Raw genomic sequence first — 22,536 nt, 5'->3', positions numbered from 1 at the left:
AAATTTTACTATTCTCTATGTTACAAAGTACTGCTATATTGTTTTCAGTTTTTTTTTTTGCTTAAAATCATTAAGTTCAAGATCAAGGCCGAAAAATTTTTTAGTATATGAAAAATTGAAAACTCATCGTACCTCATCTCGAACAGATCACAGTAGCCAAATCAAGAATTCGTGAAGAAAAATGAGCGGTATAGGTGACAAGAACCAATTTCGTATCATTGTAGGCTCATACGAGCACAACATCTTATGTTTATCCTTAGATATTCCAACGCAAAAGGAAAACGATGCGGCAAAGACACCACATTTTATACCAATATTTCATTTTCAAGCTCATTCGTTGAGTATCAAATGTTTAGCCGTTTCTAGAAGATACTTAGTTTCCGGATCCAATGACGAACATATCAGAATTTATGATTTGCAAAAGAGAAAGGAATTAGGTACGTTGTTAAGCCATCAGGGTTCTATTACTGCTTTGCAATTTTCGCACCCTGCTTCTTCCAGTGAGGATGCTACCGTTGCAAGGGGAAGTAAGAACAGTAAATGGCTATTATCAGCATCAGAAGACCACAAGATTATGGTTTGGAGAGTAAAGGACTGGGAGACGGTGGGAACGTTAAAAGGACATACAGCAAGAGTTAATGATGTGGATATCCACCCCACTAACAGAATTGCCATAAGTGTTAGTGATGACCATTCTATACGTCTTTGGAATTTGATGACTCTGAGAAATGCTGCTGTGCTAAAACTAAGAAAATATAATACAAACGGGACTTGTGTTAGATGGTTAGGCGCGAAAGGTGATTACTTTGCAGTTGGTTTAAGAGATAGGGTCCTTATTTATGAAACAGGATCAGCGAAAGTGTTTAAAGAAATAACCCTTGACAGAAAAACTCTTATGCATATTGAGACACATATTTTACCATTCGATAATAAGGAATACCTTTCTGTTGGTGTTAGTGATGGTAATGTTCATTTCTATTCTTGTGAAGAGTTATTCGAAAAAGTTGAAGAAAATGGAAAGCAGGAAGATGTTGACAATAAGGAGAAAATCGATCCCTCTTTTTCTTTATTGGGCCACACAAATCGTATCAAAGATTTCAAGTTCTATACTAATGAATTTGGTACTTACCTAGTTACCATTGGTTCTGACGGTAAGATTGTTGTATGGGATATGTCTACAAAAGAACAAGTAGCAGTATACGACTGTGGTGAAAGGCTGAATTGTTTAACATTATGCGACGAAAGCATCGAGAAATACAGTACAATGAAGAAGAGAGATGCTGAAACAGCTGAAATAGGTGAACAAAGTGAAGTGGAGAGTGATACCGAAGAATTAAAGAAGATAATGTTTGGTGAAAAGAAGAAACTCAATAAAAAGAAGCAGAAGCAATCGAAGAAGGGCAAAGTGTCTGTAGAACTTGAATAAACATCGTTTTATATGCACGTATACCTCAGGATTGTAGTATACTAATGTAAGTTTATAAATATAATATAGGATAGTTTATCTTAATCGTTCAAGACGATATGAAGTTTTGTCTTTATTATTGTCATTGTTATTGTTATTTGTGGAAAGGCCACACATTATAGCAGGTAGGTTGTCAAAGCCACAACAAATTGTAAAATCGTCAAACAAAGTATCTATGAGGAACCCCATGTCCCCTTCGGAACAACACTCGCAACATAACTCCACATTGGCCGCCTCACCGTTTGTTTCTAACGTATCTGCAAGGACACAACAAAGTTTACCGACCGATGCTCAGAGTGATCATTTACAGCAACCCTGGAACAGAACCAATACGGCTACCAGTCCATATCAGTCACTAGCAAATAGCCCTTTATTACAGAAATTGCAAGCGAACATCATGACCCCGCACCAGCCATCTGCCAATCCCAATTCCATCACGGGCAATCCTGCAAATGACAACAACTTGTTAGCGTCCACGTCTAAGAATAGTATGTTCGGTTCTACGATACCGTCCACATTAAGAAAAGTGAGTTTACAGCGCGAGTATAAGGATTCGGTTGACGGTACGCTTGATGATGATGATAATAATGATGACGATGACCACAACAATGGCGATACAGCTGTGAATACTAATAATGACCGAGAGAGTAAACTAGGGCACAATGGGCCACTCACGACTACAACATTAACGACAACAACGACAGCAACTCAACTAGATGTTTCTGAATTATCTGCTATAGAGAGGTTAAGGCTTTGGAGGTTCGACGCGTTGATGCAGCATATGTATAGAACAGCGGAATATATTGCAGATAAGGTGTATACCATATCAAACGACCCTGATGATGCCTTTTGGCTGGGCCAAGTATACTACAATAATAATCAGTACGTAAGGGCTGTGGAACTTATTACCAGAAACAATTTGGATGGCATTAATATCCTATGTCGATATTTGTTAGGACTTTCCTTTGTCAAATTACAGAGATTTGATGACGCTCTGGACGTCATAGGCGAATATAATCCATTCAGTGAGGACCCAACTACAACGGCTGCAATTGCCACGAACAATAATGGCAGTAATAGCACTACTTCGCAGCCAATTACTGACGGCGGCATAAAAATGGAGTCATCATTATGTTTTCTGAGAGGTAAAATATACTTTGCACAAAATAATTTCAGTAAGGCAAGGGATGCACTTCGTGAGGCGATTTTGGTAGATATCAAAAATTTTGAAGCTTTCGAAATGCTCTTGTCCAAGAATCTGCTAACTCCTCAGGAGGAATGGGAATTGTTCGACTCTTTGGATTTCAAAGAATTTGGGGAAGATAAAGAAATTATGAAGAATCTTTATAAGATCAACCTATCCAAATATATCAACACGGATGATATAACGAAATCCAATGAGATCCTAACGAAGGAATACAAATTGGCTGACAATGTGGATGTCATAAGAAGTAAAGTGGATATTTGCTATACGCAATGCAAATTCAACGAATGCTTAGAGTTATGCGAGACCGTCTTGGAAAACGATGAATTCAATACGAATATCTTGCCAACATACATTGGATGTCTATATGAATTGTCAAATAAGAATAAGCTTTTCCTTCTATCACATCGATTGGCAGAAACTTTTCCAAAGTCTGCAATAACATGGTTTAGTGTCGCCACCTATTATATGAGCTTGGACAGAATTAGCGAAGCACAGAAATACTATTCTAAATCATCAATATTGGATCCAAGCTTTGCTGCCGCATGGCTCGGGTTTGCACATACATATGCCTTGGAAGGTGAACAAGATCAAGCATTAACAGCATACTCTACAGCTTCCAGATTCTTTCCTGGAATGCACTTACCAAAACTATTCCTCGGAATGCAGTTTATGGCAATGAATTCATTAAATTTAGCAGAATCTTACTTTGTTCTGGCATATGATATTTGTCCGAACGATCCGTTAGTACTCAATGAAATGGGTGTAATGTACTTTAAGAAGAACGAATTTGTCAAAGCCAAGAAGTACTTGAAGAAGGCGCTGGAAGTGGTGAAAGATCTTGATCCAAGTTCAAGGACAACAATATCAATCCAATTAAATTTAGGTCACACTTATAGAAAGTTGAATGAGAACGAGATTGCTATTAAGTGTTTCAAATGTGTCTTGGAGAAAAATGATAAAAATTCAGAAATACATTGTTCATTAGGATATTTATATTTGAAGACGAAAAAATTACAAAAGGCCATCGATCATTTGCACAAATCATTGTATCTGAAGCCTAATAATGCATCTGCGACAACGCTATTGAAAAATGCCCTAGAGCTAAACGTGACGTTATCATTGGACTCCAGCCACCCGCTAATTGACAAGTCGAATCTAATGAGTCAGGCAAGCAAGGACAAGGCTTCCATTAATAAAAAAAGATCTTCATTGGCTTACGACCCTGCTAACATGGCTAAAAGGTTGAGAACACAAAAGGAGATCATTGACCTAAATAACAAAGCTCTTAAGAAGGGGGCTGGCGACAGCAAAAGTGGCAATAATAATGTCGATGATGACTGTGATGCAGATATGGAACTAGAATGAGGTATGAAGGGGGCGAAGAGTAAAGACACAAGCTAGTACAAGTATAGCGTATATATTCATTAAAAAAATAAGAATAAAAGAAAAGAGGTTTAATTTTAAAGGCGACTACACAAAAAACTATGTGTTTATAGTTCATTAATTCGACTACTCATGTCACCAGAATACACTCAAAATTCTATAGGTTGTCCATTCATATCGGTTGATGAAGGGAAAGACTGCGGCACCTTCTTTTTTTCCTGCTTTCTTTCCTCTTTTCTCCTTGCCGTTCTTCTTTCTCTCCGCTTTCGGTCCTTTTCCTTATTCCTCGGGCTCTTCGTAATATCTTCGTCCTCATTCGCATTCTTCGAAAGTCTATTGTTAATCTCTATCAAGGTCTGATTCTCGATCTTCAACTCTTCCAGGCGTTGTTCAAGTTCAACGTTCCTTTTTTCGAGCCTATGAACTTTCTTCTTCAAGTCTTTGGATTCAAGACGTGATTTGCGAGTGGTAATTTCTAATTTGTCTTTTAGCTCATCATTTGACAGCTCCTTGGCGTTTTTCCTTCGCTTCTCTTTCTTCTTCGAACAGTCCAGATTTGGCGACGGACTTGCTCCATTGACATTGTCGTGGGCACTCACATTGCTAACATCTTCCACCTCGAGCACTATAATATGTTCTTCATGTTCTTCCGTACTTACGTTTTCCTCCCTTGGTTTCGATCTAGTCTTTTTGGTTTTGCTCTTTGACTTAGGCTTAAAACTACGGGCGTCCGCGCCTCCAATAATCCCTTCTAAGCCGTTTAATAGCTCTTCCACATCCTCTTGTGCGGCTTCTGTCTGCTTCTTCTTATTCGATGCGGCTACGGCCCCAGCTACAGCCCCAGCTACAGTAATTTGTGAAGGGCTTTCCTCATGGGCCACATGTTCCTCATTATCGTTCTTTAACCAATTAGAGTAGGCCTGCTCATCCGCAACGCATTTTTTTTGGCCGTCACCACTGTCATCTAGTAGGAATCCCAATAACTCTTCTTTATTCATGCCTGCACGCTATCCTTGGCTGGGATTAGGGCGCTATTCTTGCACTGAATACAGATTCTCATGTAATGAACACTTTATTAATGCGGCATTATGCCAGCTTAAAACCCGCCATATACCCTAAATCGAGCACTTTCAGACCTAAAGATTATAAATGTATCTCTATTGAACACCTATTCAATTATACTTCCAGCCCTAGGTTTTTTTACCATTTTTTCTTTTTCTTTTCTTTTTCATCACGTTAACGAAACTCTTCAAGCAGTTATAGTGATCTTTTAAGCGATGCGTTCCTGTCTTTGACTTTAGTCATACACACGCTCTTCCTTTTTTATGTTAGTTTAATTGTATTATGAATCCACGCTATAGGTTTATATTGAGATTTTACTCTTCGAAAAGACCAACCTTCCATAATTTAGCTCCTCCGAAGACTAACGTAAACGAACTGCGCACTAGCAATAGTCAAAACAAGGGCAAACATAAGGGCAAACTGTTGGTACTCGTAGGAACTTTAGCACTCGTGACATCAGTGATTTCGGTAAATTATCAAAAGAACAAACCAGTTGAATTTCTTGAATAAGACAAATGACAGCTACTACTTCATCACAGCCAGCTTTCTCGCCGGACCAAGTCTCCGTAATCTTCGTTCTAGGAGGGCCTGGTGCAGGCAAAGGTACCCAGTGTGAAAGACTAGTTAAGGACTATTCCTTTGTCCATTTGTCGGCTGGAGATCTTCTACGTGCTGAACAGAACAGAGCCGGCTCCCAATACGGAGAATTGATCAGGAACTGCATCAAGGAAGGCCTGATTGTTCCTCAAGAGATCACTTTGGCACTATTGCGCAATGCTATCTCAGAGAACGTCAAGGCCAACAAGCGTAAATTTTTAATTGACGGATTCCCTAGGAAAATGGATCAAGCCATTTCCTTTGAAAGGGACATTGTCGAAAGCAAATTCATCCTGTTCTTCGACTGCCCCGAAGACATCATGTTGCAGAGACTATTGGAGCGTGGCAAGACTAGTGGTAGAAGCGATGACAATATCGAGTCCATTAAGAAGAGATTCAATACTTTCAAGGATACAAGCATGCCTGTTATCGAGTACTTTGAAACCAAATCTAAAGTCGTCCGTGTCCGCTGCGACAAATCTGTGGAAGACGTGTACAAAGACGTTCAAGACGCTATCCGCGATAGATTATAGACTAATACGCATTTTATATAGTTCACGCTATAAGTTGCGGCGATATTTATATATATATATATATATATATATAAGAATATATACACGTATATATATTAAGGCGATTATATGCCCTTCCCTACATATTGCATTTTGTTAGGGTAACCCTAAATTAAACTACTAAATTATTTGGTTTATGAATTAAAAGAGCAATAATAACAATAGCGGGAACACTGTTTTAGCAGAGTTAAGCCTTGAAGACTGGTCAGACGTATCTTACGCCATGGACAAAATCAATCCTGATTGGGCGAAGGACATTCCGTGCAGAAATATCACTATTTATGGTTACTGCAAGAAGGAGAAAGAAGGTTGCCCTTTTAAGCATAGTGATAACGCTACCGTTACTACCATAAATGACGTCTCTCCTCTAATAGATGCAGGCGAGGCTACAACTCCAACCATGGCATCAGTTCCCAAGTTCAATGCTAAAGTATCCGCAAGTTTCACCCCAATGACAGTCGGTGGTGACTCCCTAGCCACTGCGACTAACACCACCTCTGCTGCTACGAATACTACTGGCAGCATCACTATGGCAGCCACTTCCGTCACTACTTCCACAGTCAATCCGATGACGAATCCGGTGGTTAATGGCTCGTTGTTGAACAATAATAACAACAGTAGTAATATAAGCATATCAATACCTACTACCGCTTCAAGTTCCAATTACGACCCCTTCAATGCGCCCATTTTCACTCCCTCTTCAACTTCTTCAATTCATACTAATACAAATGCACATTCTTCTTTCCCATTTCCGTCCATTACGAATTCCGGCGGCATTAATGTGAGCGCCAATGATGATAATAGTAACAATATGAGTATTGCTAATAACGTGCCACCTCCTATGCAACCACCGCCCATAGATAGTAACACTCTTAAGTACCCGAGAATTTATCCGCCTCCTCACAGCCTTCTACAGTACCATCTGTATGCCCCTGAACAGCCATCATCATTGAAATCATTATTAAAACCTAATGAAAGGTCCGCGGATCAGCTTTTCATTCCTAACAATATTAGAGAAGATTTGACCAAGAAAAACTTATCAATTTTGCAGGTTTTCCCCCCTTCAGGTAAAGTTATACCAAGCATTGTGCAAGATTATTTTAATTTGGTTCCACTGAACTTCAATAATAACGACTTTTTAAACAAAACTACCCTGTTCAAAGTTTTTTCTAACTATGATGGTAAGGCGTATGTTTTGAAAAGACTTCCTAATATCGATAAGTCAATGAATCCAAACAAAATATCCAAAATATATCAGATATGGTCAAAGGTTAATTGTACAAATTTGATAAAGTTTAGGGACATTTTTCAAACTACCAAATTTGGTGATCTCTCTATTTGTTTAATCTTCGATTACTACCCAAACTCGCTATCTTTGTACGATTATCATTTTGTTAATTTCCCTAAATTTCCAATAACCAATAATTATCTATGGATATATTTAGTTCAACTCACTAATGTGATAAATTCTATCCATTCACAAAACTTAAGCATTGGCGATACCTTAAACTGGAGGAAGGTCTTAATTACTGGGGACCCAGGTAGAATTAAATTATCGCATTGCAACTTTATTGATCTTTTGTTCAATGACGATACTGATGCGGTGGTGTCTTCTAGCGGGAGTACCATAGAGAGACAACAACAGCTGGACTACAAATATCTAGGACAGCTATTATTTGACCTATCAATTAATATTGAAAACTCTAACAACAATACTACCCCTAGAGAACACCGACTGGATGAAATATCCCCTCAATTAATTGATGACATGAGACAGATCGATGATAAGTTCAAGGATGTACTCAAGTATCTACTGTCAGACAGTGGCGATTCAAAAAAGAACGTTCATGACCTTGCTAGTCACTTTTATGACAAAATGTTCATGGTCTTGGAGTCGTCACAAACCTATACAGAATACATGGAGTCCGTCCTATCAAGAGAGCTAGAAAATGGCAGATTATTTAGACTGATCAATAAGCTAAATTGCATATTTGGTAGAATCGAATCGAGAATAGACATAAATTGGTCTGAATCTGGCACCAAATTTCCTATTATACTATTCTATGACTACGTATTCCATCAAGTCGATTCAAATGGGAAACCAATAATGGACTTAACTCATGTATTAAGGTGTTTGAACAAATTAGATGCCGGTATTCAAGAAAAATTAATGTTGGTAACGCCTGACGAGTTAAACTGTATCATTATATCCTATAAGGAGTTGAAGGACTTAATAGAATCCACCTTTAGATCCATCACCCAATAAAACAAGACTAAATAGTGCAGATACATACATATATTTTAAGTGTACGATGTTGACGTAGTGAATTACGATCTAGCTTATATGTCATAATGTTGTAAGTTTATTGGACCTTTCTATATGTTATGTAAATGTAAGAATTACATAGGTACTACTCTTGTACACAGAAACTATGGTTTCTTAAGTACTGTCGGATCGGAGGTTTGCTGCTCTATGTTTTCCTTGTCTAAAACATTACTGAAACAATTCTGAAACAGTACTGAAACATTACCCATATCATGCTTTTGGGTTATCACATTCAACATCCCCCCATAACTGAATACGCATGAGAGTGGTTATTTTGCAGTTTCTGGTTCCCTCACCATGACAGCCCTATGTGCTTTGAATGATTCTGCTGGAAGGATTTTTGTAAATATGTCAGCAACTTGTCTCTTTGTAATAACATGCTCTATGGTAATTATGCCTGCTGCCACTGCACTTCTTAGCTTGTGATATCTCAAGGCAATGTGTTTTGTTCTCGTGTGAAATACAGGATGTTTAGATAGTTTTATAGCAGGTTCATTATCTACGTATAATGTTGATGAGATAAGTGGCTGGCCTAAGTGTTCAAACAAGTTTTGAATCCATTCTATCTCCATGACAGTTTCACTTGCAGTAATGTATTCTGCCTCAGTAGATGATACAGGAATCACACCCTTGAGTTTCTTTGATGACCACGTAACTGGAGCACCAGCAAGTAGAGTCACGTACCCCCCAGTAGAGTGTGGGAGATCGTGAATTGCTCCATGAGATGCATCACAATATACAGTTAGTGCCAACAGAGATCCAGAACGATACTTGAGACACATACTTCTGGTGGTATATAGGTACCGTAGAACTCGTCGAGCAGACTCCAAATGGATTGCGCGAGGTTCGCGAAGAAACCTGGAGAGTAGTGAGACCGGATAAGATATGTCAGGACGACCAGTATTTGCACAAAAGAGAAGCTGTCCAACTATGCTCTGATAAGGAGTGATGTCCTTTAGGTGCGGGGAAGTTGTTTCGAAAAGAGGCTTTGAGTCACAGAGCGGAGTCTGTGTAGGCTTACATATGTTTATTTCGCTTTCAGATGCAGCTTTAGCAATATAGTCTTGAAGTGAGAGAGTGATGTCTCCATTTGAAAATTGATTAATGTTAAGACCGAGGAATTTGTCAACTTTACCTAGATCCTTCATTGAGTATAACTTCGTTAGTTTCTGCTTAACCCTGTCATATATTTTCGGAGAGGGAGCAGCAACAAGTAAGTCGTCTACGTATAGGGCAATGTAGATGGGACCATCAGATGTGGAACGAAAGTATAAGCCATGTTCGCCTTCATGTCGACGAAAACCAATCTTTTGAAGAGTATTGTTGATATGTTCGTTCCATAGTAATGGGGCTTGCTTGAGTCCATACATACCGCCGTATAGTTCCCATACATAGTCGGGATTACTTTCATTAATAAATCCGGGTGGTTGTTTTACGTATACCGGCTCATTCATTTTTGAGTTTAGAAACGCGGTGTCAACGTCCATCTGATATACTATTAGTTTGAGGCAGCTAGCAAGGGCCAGAAATAATCTAACAGAGTCATATCGAATGACTGGTGCAAAAGTTTCTTGATAGTCAATACCAGCCTTTTGAGTATGTCCTTGGGCGACAAGGCGAGCTTTGTACGTCCCGGAGTCTTTTATTGTGAATACCCAGCGCGATCCAAGAGCTCTTCTTTGCTTTGGAAGAGACACCAATTTGTACGTATTGTGATCTTTGAACGCGGAAAGTTCCTTGAGGCATGCGTTGTGCCATTCTTGAAAGTCAGGCCTTCCCATTGCTTGGGCATAGGTTTTCGGGTTTCCTTTTTTTGTGCTATGGATAATAGCAGTTAGAGCCGCGTTAAATGAGGTATTTGGAGGCGATGAATCCAACGATGGAGGAGATTCGATTGAATTCTCTTCAGTAACTAGCCTGGTTACAGCAGGAGTGAGGTCAGTATCACCCACATCTTGTGAGTCGCTGATATATGTTCCATCGTGAACGGATAGATACCTCTGGTCAGGTATCGGCATTGCGCCTACTGGAAACCAATCAGTAAGAGAATTAGCTTGATTAGTTCTGGCGGAATTGTTCTTCGCTTCCTGAAGAGCCATGCTTGAAAGTCTTTCGATGGACACTTCTTCACCAGTACTGGCAACATGCAGCGTGTCAATGTTGTTTGAGTCTAGAGTTCGTAGCACGGTTGGAAGTCTATTTGTCCTTGCTACAGTATCATTTGTATTGGACACCGTCTTTCTTTGCTTGGCACTTCTAACTTCAGGTAAGTTGTCACTCGATATTACGTTTGGACGTGATATATCATATATTTCTATTTCGCGGGATCGCGTTGGTTTCTTATTAGTTCTTTTAACACGTCTAGTTCTATTTCGGCATGTCGGAATATATTCTGAATCGGATGATTTTGGAATTTCTCGATAAGTTAGTGCCGCTGGAACTCTTTCAGGAGTTTTCTCCATAGAAGAATTAGTTTCGTCTTCGGTAGACACGGTTGGTAAGGATTCAAAGTTAGAATGTTGTATCCTTGTTGGTGGACATCCGGAGTTTGGTAAGTTGTCTTGGTTACACTCAGGGATAGGTTTTTCCATTTCGATTTCCATTGAAATATCCTCATCATCATCAGAGGAAGAGATGTTACTGGTATTAGGTTTATGTGCTGGTTGATTTACATTTTTGGGAACAGTTATTGGCAAATTTGCCAAGTCAGATCCGTCGTTCTTTGGAGCAGAGACGGTTGACCCTGTTTCAGGATATTTGGACACCCCCCCAATAGCGGAAGTGGCAAAGTCGTGAGAGACGTGAACTGCCTCTGTATCAGCAAGAGGAAACATGTGTTCGTCAAATCGAACTTGACTGCTCACAAAGATGCGGCCAGTTTCGGGATGATAAATCCTGTATCCTCGATGGTTAGAGTCATAGCCAACCATAACACCAGATATGACAGTTGGGGCAAGTTTGCCGTCTCGAAGACTAGGTTGTAAGGTTGCGTATGCTGTACATCCAAAAATTCGAAGATGTGCGATACCGAAATCTTTTGCGGGGATGTTGAACCACCGGCAGTATGGGATACTGTTATTTTTGGACACTACAGGGGACCTATTGATTAAATAGACTGCGCAAGAAACAGCTTCAGACCACAAGGACGGAGGAACACGCCCCCCGATAAGGAGACAACGAGTGCGTTCTTCGATGGTACGATGTGCACGTTCAACAGCACCATTTTGATAACTATGATATGGAATAGTTAACTGATGCTCTATTCCTTTAGATTTAAAAAACGCATGAAGATTTTTATTTACGAATTCTGTACCATTGTCTGTACGAACAGATCCGACTTTGAATCCACCCCGGGAGCTAAAGTATTGTTCGGTTTCGTTGATCCATTCCATGAATTTTATCGGAGCGTCTGCTTTGGATTTTAAATGTATTACAGAGTAGTAGCGACTATAGGCATCACGGATAGTAAGAAAATATTTATTTGACTGAAACTCTTGGTAGCGAAACCCACCACAGAGATCAGCCTGTACCATTTGAAGAGGTTGGGTATATTTTTTGAGCGAGACTTTACCCTTTTTGATGATTCCTTTTGCTAGTGAGCAGGTAGGACAAATAGTGTATTCAGCCGTCTTAAATTTTGGAAAACGCAGAGTTCTAGCCAAGGAATTGTAAATATCTGCTCCGGGATGGCCCATACGAGCATGCCATTTTACCGGGAGAGCAGTGGGAGAAATGTGTTGCGACAACATTTTATCTGCAACGGTATGAAACGCTGCGGAAGTTATCATTTTAGATGAATCCAATGTTTTAGAGCAGAAGTAATTTTGCGAAGAGAAGGTAGTTACGGGCGTAAGATCATCGAAAATGTACAGATAATTGTTTAACTTCCCAGCCGTAGAAATCACGTCATCAGGTGATTTCACAGTGACACCCTCTTTTGTGAACGTAACAGAAGAGTTGGATTTAGCACATAGTTTCCAAATGGATATTAGGTTGACTGGTAAATCAGGGACGTAGGATACGTCATTTAATTGAACAGTGCCGATGTTTACAGTCCCGGAGCCCATGATGGGTATGGAACCGCCGACTCCTCTGACAAAGTCTTTCTTAGAGGATCTAGTAAATGATGAGAACATAGAACGGTCGTGGCACATGTGTGAAGTACATCCTGTGTCAAAAATCCAATCTGAGGATTTGGTAGCTGGGACGGTCGAAGATAACATACAGAGCCAGGACTTTGGTGTTATCTGTCCTGCTGTTTGGCCTTGCGTTTCATAGTCAGGAATCGCAACACTAGCAGATGAAGATCTATTCGTCTTGTCATTAGGATATAATTTAAAGATTCTGGCTTCTGGTATTCTTCTTTTAAGCAGAGAACAGTTGCTTAAGCGATGATCAGCCCCACAAATCATACATCCCTTATTTCCTTTCTTTTGATAGCTTCTTCTGTCTTGTGCAACCAATGCATCTGAGACTGAAGATAATGAATTCGATGACGCCTTTAATTTACAGAATCTAATGACTTGTGACAGCTGAAGAGCTTTAGAGTCACCGAATTTCTCGTGGAATGATTCCTTTAACTCGGGTAAGAAGGTCATTAATAGCAACGCGATATTGGTATCGCGTCTTTTCTTTTTGTCCTGTTCTTCGCTATTGTCTTCAAGCATTGTGAATAGGGTTTTCAAAAAGGAAGCGATTTCATCTACAGGCTTGGAGGATATATTTGGTAAGTCCTCTATAAGAGTAAGCCTGGATCCAATAGTGACTTCATTATAGTTTTCTTCGAAGTGCGAGAAAATATCATAAGCAGAGACCCTTCCAAGTGAATCATCACATATCCAGTTCATTTCACATGCAGCTTCACCCACGATAGTTTTCTTGTAGAGCTTTACCAGGAAACTGTTAAATACGGTTTTGACAAAGCTTTCATCATTCGCGCTGAGATTGTAATCCCTTTTCATTGATTGGATATCTCCGGTATGAACGAATTCGTTCATATATTCGTTAGCATATTCAGCAGCGGTCTCGATACCGTACAGCCACTGTTTATAATTGTTGGGATTAGATAGATTAATTATGGTCTCTGAAGCATTGCTCTCAGGGCTCATAACCTGTTGACGTAGTGAATTACGATCTAGCTTATATGTCATAATGTTGTAAGTTTATTGGACCTTTCTATATGTTATGTAAATGTAAGAATTACATAGGTACTACTCTTGTACACAGAAACTATGGTTTCTTAAGTACTGTCGGATCGGAGGTTTGCTGCTCTATGTTTTCCTTGTCTAAAACATTACTGAAACAATTCTGAAACAGTACTGAAACATTACCCATATCATGCTTTTGGGTTATCACATTCAACATACGACAGTATCCCCCTCGACATTCCCCACTACCGTCTTCATGTGGAACTTCTCCGTAGTTCCTTTTCCCCTTCTGTTCCCTATTTTTATAGGGTAAGCGAGTCATCCCTCGTTTGCCACGTCCATAAGTGCTTAAATCCGGACTCACCTTTGCTACAGAGAGTGCTTACAGTTAACACATCTACAGTGATTATATAATACAGTAAGTAGTGTACAGACAGAATTTAGTCATGTAGGTGGTATTGTGCACAGCGAGTTTCTCTAATCGTAATTCGGCACAAGGAACATCAACCAAGGAACACTATATAAGTTTCGATGCAAGAATTTTATTCTTTTGCGCCCATAGATGAAGATGGAAATCCATTCCCCTTTAGCTCCTTGCGTAACAAAGTGGTACTGATAGTTAATGTAGCATCTCATGGTGCATTCACACCACAATATAAGGAATTAGAGTACTTGTACGAAAAATACAAATCACATGGTCTGATGATCGTGGCCTTTCCTTGCGGTCAATTTGGAAATCAAGAGTTTGAGAAGGATGAGGAGATCAATAAGTTTTGTCAGAATAAATTCGGTGTGACCTTCCCTATCCTACATAAGATCCGTTGTAATGGGCAAAAGCAAGATCCTGTCTACAAGTTCTTAAAAAACTCAGTGAGCGGGAAATCTGGAATAAAAATGATAAAGTGGAATTTTGAAAAGTTTTTGATAGACCGAAATGGGAAGGTGGTTAAAAGATTCTCATGCATGACTAGGCCGTTAGGACTCTCTCAAATAATTGAAGAATTACTGAATCAACCGCCAAAGGAAGAGATTTGAACTGTCGTCACCCGAGCGGAAAACAGAAAAAGGACGATAAAAATAAGAATAACAAGGACTTGTTATTATATTAATGCTTTGTCTGCTATCTTATTTGCGTATGTACTTTGTCTAAGAAACATGTGTAGGTTTAAGTCATTTGTTGCTTAAAAAAATGACTACTGAAAATTCCTGCATAACCAAACCAAGGCAACTACTGGAGGACAATAATTATGCATAAATGCGCAGAATCAGCAATCGGTTCTCACACAATTACGAGCTGGTTGATTGATTTGTAGGATCCCCAAAGAAACAGGGGCGCTACAAAATTTCATACATAGTCATAATTGAATTAACTATAATGAAGTTTATGATGAGGAGTGTAACGTATATCGTGAAGATGAGGAAACGATGTTTAATATGGTAGATTTGTTGGTATTGTTCCAAGTACGCCGTTTCAGCGGCTTAATTTTAAAAAATTCCAGTATTGATTTGGTAGTTTTATATGTTTAGAGTGTCACTGACTACTAATGTGGTCAAGAAGTTTTCTCAGAGCTTAAAGAGGTACACGACGTTTGACTAACTTATAAGTGATGTCTGTGAAAGAGGAGAAGCAAATTCATCCAATGATAAAATGTTTCAAATATACCAGGGTTCAGAAACCCAAAAGCAATTACGAGCAATGGTTTTTGGATTGTTGATTTTTGGTTGATTGCATGTCGTATCGTCAATTTTCGCCGGTTTTTATTTACATTCAGACTAAACAGAAGCAACGGAACTTCATAAGATAAAAAGTCATCGAATATTTATTAGAGTCGATTAAGCAACATCCCTCATTCATATTTAACTGTACGTCGAAAAGTGACATGATTATATTTTTTTAATCATATGATTAAAAGTATTCGTAATAACACGAATTAGACGACTTGGGTATATAGGAAGATTGCACCTTTCATGAAATCTGAGAATATTCACATTAAGAAAATTTTGGATCCATAGTAGCCATCTCTGATATGAATTCAACCAAATGGATAGCTAGACTTTTTACCGCTTAGTCGTGCTTCCCTTTCATTTATTTTCGGAGAAGGAACAATTTGCTTGTTTAAAAAAGTCATATAGAGTAATTTTTCAAAGAAACATAAACAAATAGAAGGATAAAGAAGGAAGAAGCATAAATAATACTTCCCTGTATCATATAAACTTAAAAGTCTCCTAAATAAGTACGTAATCCTATGGACAAAAAATGCATTATATTGAAAAGAAACAAGATCATCTGAATTGAGAGTAGTAAGCTTCTTCTTTGAATCTTTGTGAGACCAGTTCTAGAACTTTGACACCATAAACATCTTGTAGACTTTCATTACCATTCAAAACACGGTCTTCATGTACTTTTTGTTCGCTTTTTGTTAATACCACAACGTTTTGCAAAGAAATAGGCTTGGAGGGATCCCATTTAGTTAACGTTAGTCTAGTAGAAATACCGCTGATTGGAGATTTACCCTTGAACACCTCTTCGACGAGGTAACTAACATCCTTCAAAGCCAATGGAATTCGTTGGCTTGGTATACCGACTCTGCTCATTTGACCGGCTAATGATTGGTATATACCATCGTATACTTTAATTCTATTTTTACCCTCAACAGGTTCTAAAGGTTTGTCGGATATATTGGATAAAATCCATGTAGTGATGGTCAATCCGAACAAACTTGGCATAGTACCTAAAACAGGTAGGATTCTTACACGGAAATCCTTTAGGGCGCTCAGTTCGTCAACCTTCCCTCTTTCATATTCTTCATCTGGTAAGGGCAATAATTTAGCCTTCTTCGGATCTGGTTTTTCGGCACTAAATACTACAGGAATACCAGATAAGATACCTCTTTTCTTCAGTTTCCTTCTTACTACCCTTGCAAGAGGATCTTCCTCTGTAGTGGCCAAGTCCCCCACATTAAGTTTTGTAGGGTCACTTTTTGCGGAAGCACCCATGGAAGAGATCACTTTGATGCCATGATTGTAGGCAAACTCGAGTAAGTCGACCTTCGTATCAATATTATCAATACAGTCGACGATAAAGTCAGGTATTCCATTTCCAAGGGTCAATCTTTCGCCATTCTCTAGGGTCCATAATTCATTAATCGGATCAATGTCACACCATGGTGCAATTTCTCGCATATGCCTTCGTAGACATTCCACTTTTGGGGTACCAACATCGTTTAGTATAGCACAACTGTGTCTATTTAGTGAACTTAGAGAAACTTGATCAAAATCGACGACTCTGATCTTTCGGCATCCCGAACGTACCAAAGAGTTGACCACCCAAGAACCAACTCCACCTGCTCCCACTACGACAACAAATTGATTGGATAGTTTTTCGATCGTATCTTCGCCAAGAAAGTCAACATTGTTTCTCAAAGATTGGCGAATAAATTGTTCGTCATACTGATGATATTTACCCATGTCGGGTTTCGTTTGACCGCCTTTATTCTTGTTTTTTTGTTGCGCAATTGCCTTCCCTTGTGTTTGCCAACTAGTCCAAGCACAATCTGCAATCGTCGTCACTGCTACAGTGAAGAGTGCAGTGGCAGTTATTAGCTTCCACGTATCCTTCTCTGTCATTATTATTCCTGTATCTTAATCAAATGATAAAGCCGTCTTTTTGAACCTTCTATAAGTTGAGGTTCTTTAATTGAATATATGTAAACTAAATATGCTCAAAAAATATTTTTTATACTTCAATATATTTACTAGTAATGTGTTTTGTTTTTTGTTATTATTATAGAGATGCGACATGTCTACTAGTTTCACTTTCTTTTTCTGAATTTTTTTTCATGTCATTTTTTTCAGGTCTTTTTTTTTCCATTTTCAGAGTTCAAGAGAAGTTTGATACAATAGAGAAGAAAATAAAAAAAGGGAAAAGGTCATGTTCTATGTGCAACATGTAAATGAATCATCCGATGGGATTTAGAAAAAATAACCATATTAAACGTCCTCAAATTCAATGTCCATTTCATCATCGTCATCATCATCATCACCATTTGCTTTCGAATCTGAAGCCCTGGCATTAGTATTTATCGTTTCTTCAGTCTTATAATCAATCGATTCTTGTTTTACATCACTAGATATGTTTGTTTCTGTCTTTGCCGCGTCGGCTGCATCTGTTACATCTTCAAATTCGTCTTCCAATGTATTTTCTACAGCAGCTTCACCATTATCATCTATAACATCTTCCATCTCTTCCTCGTCCTCATCCTCGTCCTCTTCCTCTTCCTCTTCCTCTTCCTCTTCTTTGTTCAGCTTTGCTTGCTTTTTGGCTAAAGCAGCGTAGTAATCATTCAATGTCTTTTCATTCTCTCTTTCTTCCATTTCTTGCTCGGTTAGAGTTCTATTGTTCTGATAAGGCGTTTCCTGTGTAGGTTCATTATCAGCATTTATGGAATCCAAGGTGGATGCAGTAACTGCAGGATCGAACTCCTCTTCATTATCCAGTCTACCAAGAGCAGTCTTACCAATGGTACTCTGTTTATGCCATTCAGGGACGGCGTTTTGTTTTCTTTTCTCTTCAGCCTGCCTCTCTTGCAGTTCCCTTTGAGCCACTTCATCACTTGCCGTAGTGATGTTGATATGTAACGTGGCTTGAGAGTTAGCACCGGCACGTCTACTACTATCGTTACCGAGAGCAGTGCCCATAAGATTTGGTAATGGAGCAGAATCTCCCGGTCTGAACATAGTACTGCCTTTCTTTGGATTGTAAGTGTACGCGGCATGTGATTGATTTTGAGGTGGTATCAAGCGAGCCAACGCAATTTCGAAAGTATTCTCTTCAATTCTTGAATCATCAATCTTTTTCAAAGAATCGATGATTGGCTGAATCTGGTCCATTAATCTATTAAGTTTATCTTGCTTCTCTTTGTTCTTTTTACCAGAATCATCTTCTACCAACGGTTCATCGCATAGTGAACATAAGAATTCAGTCCTATCAAAATTCAATAATTGTACAGCCTCCAATTGAGTGTACTTGGTCAAACAAATCGGACACATGTAACCATTTGGTTCTGAGTTTTTGTCTAGATCATCCTTCAATCTCTGTACCACTTGATGGACTTTCCATTTGATTGCGTCAATAGCATGAGGATATTTTACATAGTAGTAAACTCTTTCCACACTTTTGGAATTTGGAGGGTATTCTCTTTGTTTGTGTATGGATATTAACCTATCTGATCTTAATCTAGCAATGAGTGGCCCCAGTTCTGTCTTATTTATGCTCAACAACTGTTTCAAGTCATCTTCAGCTAGGACCGAGTGAAATAATATAGCATCGAGTACGAGTACAAAAGAGCCACCATAAAACCCCCTGACAACAAATTTTAAAAGATTTTTCACAATATCATCTATAGGTCTATCCATACTCTATCTCTGCAGAACCTGCTTCCAGTAGCTTTCTATCTTGGCTCAATATGGCGAACAATCATATTGCCAAGTCTACACTTAACTAACTTTTTTCCTGATCTTGGGAAGAACTGCATAGATAATCACTATGTACGGAATATCGATTACTGCCAAAAACAAAAGAAAAACAACCCAAATATTATGTGCCATCTCACCACTATAATAGTAACCCTAGAATTAGCCCTTGGGTACGATTAGCACTTCCTGATTTTTCCGTCTTTAACCACTTGAACGTCCTTTGCGCTTTACCAGTGTGAGTCGTTACTAGCGACTATACCGGCCATGCGCCAAAAATACAAAAGTCACTCCTCACGAGGAAAGAAAAGCAAGAAAATTTTCGCGAATGTTTCCCATTTATTTCCGACACCAGTTTATTTCAGTATGTGCAAATTGAATATTGCATCGTGCATTGGAAGGTTTTTTAAATTCTTGCGTTTCGTCCACCGTTCAAGGCGATTAAGAGATATTCACTGCATATCTTCTTATACGAAAAGCATCGAAAAAAAAGACCCATACAACACACGCCATTCGGAACAATTCGGGGCTTTACTCTTCCCTAGGCGGTTTAAATCGGATATATGAAAAAGAAATCTAAGAAAAAAAAAAATCAAAAAAGAATTGGCGCATTCGATATTTTATTATTGTACGCGTTATTGTTTGCGCTAACATCGCATCGCATCAACTGACTGAGTGACTGAGTCCCCTTGGCTTCGACTCATCATCGCCTTTCTATGGTGAAAAATTTTCGCAATTTCCTATTACTGTACTGCGTATACTCCATTTGACTTCCTTTGGTCTACAGCTTTAGCGCTATAGACTTTCGAAATCGTACCCGTTACCGGCTTGATTGTCATATTATATATATATATATATATAGGCGTATCTGTATACTTACTCGTATACTGCATCTAGCTTTTGAATTTTTGTGCTTTTAAGAGGTACAAATTTTAACGAGTATACTGCATATAAAACACCCAGGCAAAAGATAGAATTACGGTTATGCTTAGAACCAGACTATCCGTTTCGATCGCTGCAAGGTCGCAACTAACCAGATCCTTGGCAGCATCTAGGACGGCGCCATTAAAAAGATGGCCTATTCAACAGCAATCACGTTTATATTCTTCTAATACCAGATCACATAAAGCTACCACAACTAGAGAAAATACTTTTCAAAAGCCATACAGCGACGAGGAGGTTACTAAAACACCCGTTGGATCTCGCGCTAGAAAGATCTTCGAAGCTCCTCACCCACATGCCACTCGTTTGACTGTAGAGGGTGCCATTGAATGTCCCTTGGAGAGCTTCCAGCTTCTAAACTCTCCCTTGTTTAACAAGGGTTCTGCATTCACACAAGAAGAAAGAGAAGCGTTCAACTTAGAAGCATTGCTGCCACCACAAGTGAACACTTTGGACGAGCAACTGGAAAGAAGTTACAAGCAATTATGCTATCTGAAGACGCCCTTGGCAAAGAACGACTTCATGACGTCTTTAAGAGTACAAAACAAAGTCTTATATTTCGCATTAATAAGGAAACACATCAAGGAATTAGTTCCTATCATTTACACCCCAACTGAAGGTGATGCCATTGCCGCCTATTCTCACAGGTTCAGAAAACCAGAAGGTGTATTTTTAGACATCACCGAACCTGACTCCATTGAACGTAGGTTGGCTACATACGGTGGAGACAAAGACGTAGACTACATCGTTGTATCAGACTCGGAAGGTATTCTGGGGATTGGTGACCAAGGTATTGGTGGTGTACGTATCGCCATCTCCAAATTGGCATTGATGACGCTGTGCGGTGGTATCCATCCTGGTCGTGTGTTACCCGTGTGTTTGGACGTGGGTACTAACAACAAGAAGCTAGCCCGTGACGAATTGTACATGGGTAACAAGTTCTCCAGAATTAGGGGTAAGCAATATGACGAGTTCTTGGAGAAATTCATCAAGGCCGTTAAGAAAGTGTATCCAAGCGCCGTTCTACATTTTGAAGATTTCGGTGTTAAGAACGCAAGAAGATTGCTAGAAAAGTACAGGTACGAGTTGCCATCATTCAACGATGACATTCAAGGCACTGGGGCTGTCGTGATGGCCTCGTTGATCGCTGCTTTGAAACACACCAACAGAGACTTAAAAGACACTAGAGTGCTTATTTACGGTGCCGGGTCCGCGGGTCTCGGTATCGCAGACCAAATCGTGAATCATATGGTCACGCACGGCGTTGACAAAGAAGAGGCGCACAAGAAAATCTTCCTAATGGACAGACGTGGGTTGATTCTACAATCGTATGAGGCTAACTCCACCCCTGCCCAACACTCATACGCTAAGAATGACGCAGAATGGGCCGGTATCAACACCCGCTCATTGCATGATGTGGTGGAGAATGTCAAACCCACATGTTTGGTTGGTTGCTCCACTCAAGCAGGTGCGTTTACTCAAGATGTCGTAGAAGAAATGCACAAGCACAACCCTAGACCAATCATTTTCCCATTGTCCAATCCTACCAGATTGCACGAGGCCGTTCCTGCCGATTTAATGAAGTGGACCAAAAACAACGCCCTTGTGGCCACCGGATCTCCCTTCCCACCTGTTGACGGTTACCGTATCTCGGAGAACAACAATTGTTACTCCTTCCCAGGTATCGGTTTAGGTGCTGTGCTCTCACGTGCCACCACTATCACAGACAAGATGATCTCCGCAGCCGTGGACCAACTAGCCGAATTGTCACCACTAAGAGAAGGTGACTCCAGGCCCGGGTTGCTACCCGGTCTGGACACCATCACCAACACTTCCGCGCGTCTAGCCACCGCCGTGATCTTGCAAGCGCTCGAAGAGGGAACCGCCCGTATCGAGCAAGAACAAGTACCAGGTGGTGCTCCCGGTGAGACCGTCAAGGTTCCTCGCGACTTTGATGAATGTTTACAATGGGTCAAGGCCCAAATGTGGGAGCCTGTGTACAGACCTATGATCAAGGTCCAACACGACCCATCGGTGCATACCAACCAATTGTAGACAGAGCGTGATTGCTAGGCTACAATCAAGACAACCATATAGAATAATATATATATATATATATATATATATATACATACGTACGAAATTTTTTCTTCGTGTAAAAAATAATATTTGATATACAGTAATAATAATAATAATAATAATAATAATAATAATAATAATAATAATAATAATAATAATAATAATAATAATAATAGTAATAACACCAACAATATTGATCCAGGTAACAACAACAAGAACAGTAATCATTACAACTAAATATGATACCAAATACGGAAAAAATCGGCACGTAACTACCGTACTTA

General features: G+C 39.4%; 9 protein-coding genes across 9 annotated transcripts; 6 read left to right on the top strand and 3 right to left on the bottom strand.

Annotated features, from left to right (window-relative positions):
• Window positions 1-181: 181 nt before the first annotated feature.
• SPAR_K01870 (Cdc16) lies at window positions 182-4,037 on the top strand (the record flags this gene model as incomplete). Its single annotated transcript, XM_033911711.1, has 2 exons — window positions 182-1,407; window positions 1,496-4,037. The coding sequence occupies 2 exons, from the start codon at window positions 182-184 to the stop codon at window positions 4,035-4,037; spliced, it is 3,768 nt and encodes a 1,255-aa protein (XP_033767602.1).
• Window positions 4,038-4,204: 167 nt separating this feature from the next.
• SKA1 (Ska1p) lies at window positions 4,205-5,053 on the bottom strand (the record flags this gene model as incomplete). The annotated part of the gene is made up of 1 exon (XM_033911710.1): window positions 4,205-5,053. The coding sequence occupies one exon, from the start codon at window positions 5,051-5,053 to the stop codon at window positions 4,205-4,207; it is 849 nt and encodes a 282-aa protein (XP_033767601.1).
• A 346-nt stretch (window positions 5,054-5,399) lies between these two features.
• MIN9 (Min9p) lies at window positions 5,400-5,627 on the top strand (the record flags this gene model as incomplete). The annotated part of the gene is made up of 1 exon (XM_033911709.1): window positions 5,400-5,627. The coding sequence occupies one exon, from the start codon at window positions 5,400-5,402 to the stop codon at window positions 5,625-5,627; it is 228 nt and encodes a 75-aa protein (XP_033767600.1).
• A 5-nt stretch (window positions 5,628-5,632) lies between these two features.
• Window positions 5,633-6,247, top strand: URA6 (bifunctional uridylate/adenylate kinase; the record flags this gene model as incomplete). Its single annotated transcript, XM_033911708.1, has 1 exon — window positions 5,633-6,247. The coding sequence occupies one exon, from the start codon at window positions 5,633-5,635 to the stop codon at window positions 6,245-6,247; it is 615 nt and encodes a 204-aa protein (XP_033767599.1).
• Window positions 6,248-6,509: 262 nt separating this feature from the next.
• Window positions 6,510-8,536, top strand: PAN3 (PAN-complex poly(A)-binding subunit PAN3; the record flags this gene model as incomplete). Its single annotated transcript, XM_033911707.1, has 2 exons — window positions 6,510-8,476; window positions 8,524-8,536. 2 exons carry the CDS (start codon window positions 6,510-6,512, stop codon window positions 8,534-8,536), a joined length of 1,980 nt encoding a protein of 659 aa, XP_033767598.1.
• A 5,754-nt stretch (window positions 8,537-14,290) lies between these two features.
• GPX1 (glutathione peroxidase GPX1) lies at window positions 14,291-14,794 on the top strand (the record flags this gene model as incomplete). The annotated part of the gene is made up of 1 exon (XM_033911706.1): window positions 14,291-14,794. The coding sequence occupies one exon, from the start codon at window positions 14,291-14,293 to the stop codon at window positions 14,792-14,794; it is 504 nt and encodes a 167-aa protein (XP_033767597.1).
• Window positions 14,795-16,042: 1,248 nt separating this feature from the next.
• On the bottom strand, window positions 16,043-17,386 carry TCD2 (tRNA threonylcarbamoyladenosine dehydratase; the record flags this gene model as incomplete). Its single annotated transcript, XM_033911705.1, has 1 exon — window positions 16,043-17,386. The coding sequence occupies one exon, from the start codon at window positions 17,384-17,386 to the stop codon at window positions 16,043-16,045; it is 1,344 nt and encodes a 447-aa protein (XP_033767596.1).
• Window positions 17,387-17,749: 363 nt separating this feature from the next.
• Window positions 17,750-19,174, bottom strand: TFA1 (transcription factor TFIIE subunit TFA1; the record flags this gene model as incomplete). Its single annotated transcript, XM_033911704.1, has 1 exon — window positions 17,750-19,174. One exon carries the CDS (start codon window positions 19,172-19,174, stop codon window positions 17,750-17,752), a length of 1,425 nt encoding a protein of 474 aa, XP_033767595.1.
• A 1,041-nt stretch (window positions 19,175-20,215) lies between these two features.
• On the top strand, window positions 20,216-22,228 carry MAE1 (malate dehydrogenase (oxaloacetate-decarboxylating); the record flags this gene model as incomplete). The annotated part of the gene is made up of 1 exon (XM_033911703.1): window positions 20,216-22,228. One exon carries the CDS (start codon window positions 20,216-20,218, stop codon window positions 22,226-22,228), a length of 2,013 nt encoding a protein of 670 aa, XP_033767594.1.
• Window positions 22,229-22,536: the final 308 nt, after the last annotated feature.

The sequence above is a fragment of the Saccharomyces paradoxus genome, chromosome XI, assembly GCF_002079055.1.
Source record: "Saccharomyces paradoxus chromosome XI, complete sequence".
Taxonomy (NCBI): Eukaryota; Fungi; Ascomycota; class Saccharomycetes; order Saccharomycetales; family Saccharomycetaceae; genus Saccharomyces; species Saccharomyces paradoxus.
The sequence above is the reverse complement of the archived record's forward strand: the minus strand, read 5'-3'. Positions and strand labels throughout refer to the sequence as shown.